Source organism: Nicotiana tomentosiformis, chromosome 7, assembly GCF_000390325.3.
Source record: "Nicotiana tomentosiformis chromosome 7, ASM39032v3, whole genome shotgun sequence".
NCBI lineage: Eukaryota > Viridiplantae > Streptophyta > Magnoliopsida > Solanales > Solanaceae > Nicotiana > Nicotiana tomentosiformis.
Genome location: NC_090818.1, coordinates 10,143,174 through 10,149,580, shown reverse-complemented (window position 1 = coordinate 10,149,580; position 6,407 = coordinate 10,143,174). Strand labels below are relative to the sequence as shown.

Sequence of the window (6,407 nt, the reverse complement as noted above, 5' to 3'; positions counted from 1 at the left end):
GAACTTCTAAAATAATAAATAATTTGAGACAAGTATTTTTAGAAATCACTATAGATAATTTGAGAAGGAGGGAGTATTAAAGAGAAATAAAAAAGAGTATAGGACAAAATCTCTAAGCTCTCTATTCTAAGCATAGACTGCTTTTATCCACATTTTTACCATTATAATGAGAGCATTCACCAACATTAAGATATGGTCCCCTCCAATTCTCCTTAATCGATGTTTTGTCAACCAAAATCACTACTTAAGCTACACTACAAATCCCAAATACTGGTCGGTTTTCTTTGTCTATCTTGCTTTTTTCAAGACAATTAGCCGAGTAAATAATGTTATTTAAGGAATTTTAAGACTCTTTTAAGGATGTTGTAGGCATAATCTTGTGCAAAAGAGTTGCTGAAGTTTACAACTTCATGTGAACTTCCTTTCGGTTTGCGACAAGTAGCACTTGCAATTTGGCGACAGGTGGATTTCATTTCTTTTCAAGTTATACTGTTTTAGCAATAACTTTGGTGGTAATTTTTGGCTGTACTTTAACTGGATTATTAGATTGTATTTTACTCTAGTAATTAGTACCTCTAATTGGTAGAAGTATAATATATTAAAAGTAAAAATTTATTTTTTTTCTTTTAATATGAAACAGTGATACGCTCCAATGGAGCAACATGAACATGACAATTCACGATGTTCAACCCAATTTACTTGCTAGTGAGGCGTAATTATTATTAGGGATCCTTACATAAATAGCCGGTCATATTCATTATTTATTTGTTTTATTCATATACATAGTTTATACATTGATTATACATAATTATACACATATAATGCATAAATTATGCATATATTATATATCCACCGACTATTTTTAATTTAAACGATTGAGTGAGCTGCTATTTAGGTTAATTATTATTATTATCATTATTATTATTATTATTATTATTATTATTATTGTTGTTGTTGTTGTTATTGTTATTGTTGTTGTTGCTTTCTATGTTAGTATTTCAAAGACGCATTAAGTGTCAATTCAAGCTCCTTTCTTCCTTTACACTCGAGAACCCCTCTCGATCCGGTCCGAGAAAATTTTTTCATGCCTCCATTACCTTTTGGGAGGACACGCTTCTAACCGCAACATATTTGACGGTAATCATAATTTTTGTTTGAGAAATTTAATCGGAATACTACTCACGTTGAAACAAATTTTGCGATGAAGATTTGGAGATGTAAGAAAATCAGAACAAATAACTAACAAGTTCCATAGAAACTATCTACCTATCATGACACGAGGTTATAACTCTAGTCCTTTCAAAGGGATATCTCATTGATGACTCGGGCTCCCCTCGCTCCCCCCTCCCCCCAAAGGAAGCCTTCTTCACCTTCCACCTAAGCTGCGCGAACTAAAAAACAAAAGCATATAACCTTTTCTCCTTCATAACAAATGCATATAATCTTTTCTCCTTCATATAAAAGCCAATGCAATATGAAATAAGTTCTAAGGAGATTTTCCATTTGAATTACAAATGATTTGCTAGTATAATCATAGACATTGGCAAGCCACTTTGCTTTTAGGTAACAAAACAAAAGAATAACCCAATTATCAACTATGTGCCTTGGGATAGGAAAAATAAAATTTTATTCTCTAAATTTGCAAGTTGGTACTACTTGGACGATGGGAGAGCCAAATTGCTTTAGGTGGAGAAATGCTAAATTACAATGTCCCACATGTTAAAAAGCCTGCAAAAAGCCATCATTAAAGGCACAAAGAAAAAGCTACATCATTATTAGTAGGGAAAAAAAGATGCATTCTTGGTTAATTTGCAGTCTTTTTATGTATGTATGATAGTGTATCAAGAAAGTTTGATATAAGCCGTCTATCCTAATATAAATATTAATGATTAATTTTATTGTTCGAACTCGTGACATAAAAGTCTCACGGACACAACTTAAACATAGCTCCCACGATCTCCTTAAAAAAATAGTAATTTAAGAATAAAAATAAAAATTTGAGGTTTAGTAATGACTTGAGAAATGGTAGGCACTAAAGATTTTGAATTCATCTACTTTCATTTTATTTCCCTCCTCTCTCTCCTTACTTAACTAGTTAAAGTAACAAATATAAGGCTTGGCAGCAAGAATACTTATATAAGAGTATCAACCTTGTTTTTTTGTACTATATCCACGAGTGGATTTATATCCCAAATTATGAGGGACGTGATCTTATGGTCTCTCCCAAACTAGTTATTTTATGTACATATTTTTTCGAACTAGTATAATAATTTTATACTCCAAAAGGTTGAATGATGCACTTAGTTGAATACTGAATTATTTACCCATAGAAATAAAGATCGATCCCCACTTTTTCTTTTTCTTTTTTCTTTCAATGGTGCACCTATCATCTAGAAATTTTAAATCACCTGACACTATATCTACAATCCGTTCCAAGTTATAATGTTTCCGTGAACACAATTCAGTATCACTTTGGTTTCTTACAAGTCCTAGTCAATATAATGTTTTGATGTCACTAAGGCAAAATTTTCTTTAAATTTTGACCAAAATTTTGTCAGCTCCTCACTGAGAAAGCTAGACCTCACTAGCTTATAAGGCGGCAAAGGTGGCAAACGGACCGGTCGGATCGAAAACGGATATTATAAAAACGGATAAATTATTCGATCCGACCCATATTTAATACGGAAAAAAACGGGTTAACTGGCAGATAATATGAATGTTTTCTTGAATATGATCACTTTTGGGAGAATTCTTAGTCACCCAAACTTTGAGGAACACCCAATTTGAAACTTTGTAAGTGTAAAAGTTAAACACATTAGTTATTCATTATCTAAATAGATAATATGATTCTTATTTATATTTGACTCGTTTTTTAAAAATTCAATCATTCAACCCATATTTTAATGGATTTTATATATATGTATAACTGCTTTCTTTGTACTACTAAAGTTAGGTACAATTGCAAAGAGAAAAAAGAAAAAGTAACTGGTGGTACTTAAACTCAGTCAATGGCACAGATAAGTGAGAAAGGAAGGTTCTTTGGTTGTGAAACAACAAAAGTAGCTGCTTTTCATCATTTAGTTTAAGGCTAAAAAGAAAGTGGATATCACAATTGAAGCTTATCCATCTGAATCTTGCTAAGACTTTCAGGTATATATGGCTGTGAGATATATAAAGGTTTTCTTGAAGTTGCAAAGTTTTGAATCATAGAATAGAATAACCATTTCTTTATACTGCTTATATTTAAGGGGGTTGTTTTTAGTGACTCTTTTTCATGGAAATTGGAGGGGGGAAATGCCATGTGGTAAGCTCAGAGGTAAGCACATGGCTTTCTCAAATTTCTAAGTTTTTGAAACAGTAGTAGGAGAGTGAGGATTTCAAGAGAATCAGTTACAGAGGAAGACCACCAGATTAGTGTTTTAAAAAAACAAAAATAACATTTTTCTAGGTACAGTAAAAAAAGAGATTGGGAAATGTGAGTCAATGAAGAGGGAAACAGCCCAGCAATTCAATTCCTTGTTTGCAAAAATTCTCATTATTTAAACCTCCATAGTCTATTCTCTTCTTCCATTTTTAATCTTCTTCTTTTGGCAGTTTTCACTTCATTTACTGCCTTTTTTACTAAGTTTTTTTGCACTTCACAGCTGAAAAAGATATGCTGTATTTGCTTTCTTGATCTAAGTTGCACTCTCTCTGACTGTTGAAAAATGTATTGAATATCTCTTTCTCTTGCAATCTCTACTCTTTTCAATCAAGATTGAAAGTGTCAATCATTTTGTTAATGTCTAAGCTTCTTCTATCCATTAGTACATTCATAAAAATCACAGTTTTTTCAAGTAAAGAGAAGAAAGTTCCTATATTTCCCTTTGCCTTTATCCAATAAACTTTTACAAGTGCCACCTTATTGGATATATAACTTTCCTACTTTTCCTTTTTTCCCCCTTATTTCTTTTGCAAAATCTTGAGAACTACAGAACAAATGTCTTCTTCTATGTCTCTACTCAGAAACTCAATACCTTTGATTTCTATTCTGGTTCCACCATACTTGTTATTTGCCAGTTTTTCAGGATATGGGGTTCTTTCTATTTCTATCACAACTTCAGTTTTAATTGTATCTACTTTAGCTTTCACATTCTCAAAACAAAGGCATTGTCTCCAAAAGAAATCAGTCCAAGAAAAAGAAGAACAAGAAGCAGTTCCCAACAGTCAGCTAGAGGAACAAACATCTCAAGTTGAGCAAATTGTATCAGACCAACAACCTCAAAATGCAAACTTTGGACAGGTTGAGGAAGTTTTAGCAGTCCAAAAAACTGAACTTGAAAATGGGGTTGCTCAAATTCATGATTTATATTCAGAAGGTTCAAGTCTTGGTAGGCATTCATCTTCAAGTGAAGATTCTGATATTGATTGGCCATTCTCAGGTGAGCTAGAACAAAGTCCATTATGTTCAGATGGTTCAATTTCTGATGAGGAAAGCCTAATTGAAATAGCATTACCAAGTGGCCAATTTGTAAAAGATCCACCTAAGTTATCTTTTCAGCAATATAACCAAAAGGTATTTGCAGATTTAACCCCAAAATCCATCTTTCAGCAACATTGCCTAATGGATTTCTTGGCAGATATTAGTGATGTGTATGAAGAAGACAATTTGATTGAGATTGATATATCCATTGGATCCATCAAATGTTCAGGATTTGAAATTCCAGCATAAGTTTAAGGGAAATCAACGATTAAGTCGTTCTCCGTGTGACCTATAATCCACGTGTTCAAATCGTGAAAGTAGCCATTAATACTTGCATTAGTATTGACGGTCTGCGTCGTACCCTTTGTAATGCTGCTCTTCCCGTACCCTACCGTACCTTACCCTACCGTACCTTACGTGACCACGAGATAACTTGTTGTTATCTCTAACTTATTAAATTATCTTATGCCTAGTTTGTTAAGTTTTTTGATCCTTATGGATTTTGTGCTTACTTTAAGAATTAAGGCAATAGGGTTTACAAGAATAGGAGCCAAATTTTATTTTTCTTTTGTTGTGAAAAGTGAAGTTTGTGTTTGCTATTCCATTGACTTTGACCCCACTAAAAGAGACTTTGGATACCAATTAGAGCTGCAGTGGTATTATGGGTGGTCATTTGTTTTCTCTTAATGCACATTAAAGTGTTATTAAAAGTTTAAAAGGATCTTATTCCTAGGCCATTAATAAATAAGACTATTCTATTTGCATTTGTTTATGTCTCAATCTTCTTTTTGCTGTCCTTTGGCCTTATCTAATTATTCCATTTGTTGAATCACACTTAGTCTTAAGATCTAATCACATGTTCTGATCCATTTCTTGATTTCGATTTTGATATTTACCAAGCAATAGACCTGATTAGGTTTGCTGCAAATATCTTAATAGCTTTATTTAGGTGTCATATGGCCATAAACGATGTATTGGTATTTGCAAATAGTACTTTGGTCATCCGTATTTATAAATACCGAATATTTGAAAAAACATTTATTTAAAAAATAATTCAAGTGAAATAATTGTTTTCATTCACATATCGATACAAATATATTTTTTTTCGTACTTCAACCAAATATCGTCCTATAGATGACTTTTAGTTTCTTAGATTTTCTGCTCCCTGCGGATTTCTAAATAGTAATCTCCTTTATAATTATTTTTTTAGTAATCTCTTAGGAGGTAATCTCCAGAAATTATCCAGAATGATTTGATTATTATTATTTGATTTTATCCATTTAATTTACTGCTACCATTGAAATAATTGAGGTAACAATCCATTTTAAAGAACTTGATAAAGATCATATTTTGTAGCTAAGATTACACATGTTGAAATCCTTTCTGCACACATTGATTGACTTTTAGTCGGGTCACAATACGAATATCGGACATCGAATAAAACTCTTGCGGTTATGAGACAGCATTTGGTCTCAAATAGAAACAAATTTGAAAACTAGGGCTACGCTAGCTAAAGAATTCTTGAACCATATTTTGTGATTCTTGGCCATAAGGTCCTGTCATAGAGCCTTCTATAGGCAATGCCTCAGTTTTGTACTATCGGAAACAACCTTTTTGTCCTCTCATGATAAAGGTAAGGTCTGCATATTTATCATCCTCCCCGGTCATTGGATTTGTTATTGTTGTTATTGCCTCAGTTTTGTACTAATAAAGAGCTTAAAGAATTTTTTTTGAGAGAATGAAAAAAAAGGGAAACCGACATATAAGAAAATAAATAAATAAATAAATAGGCAGGAGCAAAGCCAAAAAGAGAAAGTGGGCAATATGACAAATTAGTAAGGGTTCAATCATCGTAATTTTCTTCTGTGATATTTCCATGGTTAGCATGTAACATGTTTTTTAGCTTCCTTTTTTCTCACTTATTAAAGTGGCATTATTTCTGAAA

The 6,407-nt window shown here is 32.4% G+C and overlaps 1 protein-coding gene across 1 annotated transcript; it reads left to right on the top strand.

The window, feature by feature from the left end:
- The first annotated feature begins 2,999 nt into the window (after window positions 1–2,999).
- Window positions 3,000–5,226, top strand: LOC104117291 (uncharacterized). The gene is made up of 2 exons (XM_009628326.4): window positions 3,000–4,421; window positions 4,620–5,226. The coding sequence occupies exons 1-2, from the start codon at window positions 3,980–3,982 to the stop codon at window positions 4,709–4,711; spliced, it is 534 nt and encodes a 177-aa protein (XP_009626621.1). The 5' UTR covers window positions 3,000–3,979; the 3' UTR covers window positions 4,712–5,226.
- Window positions 5,227–6,407: the final 1,181 nt, after the last annotated feature.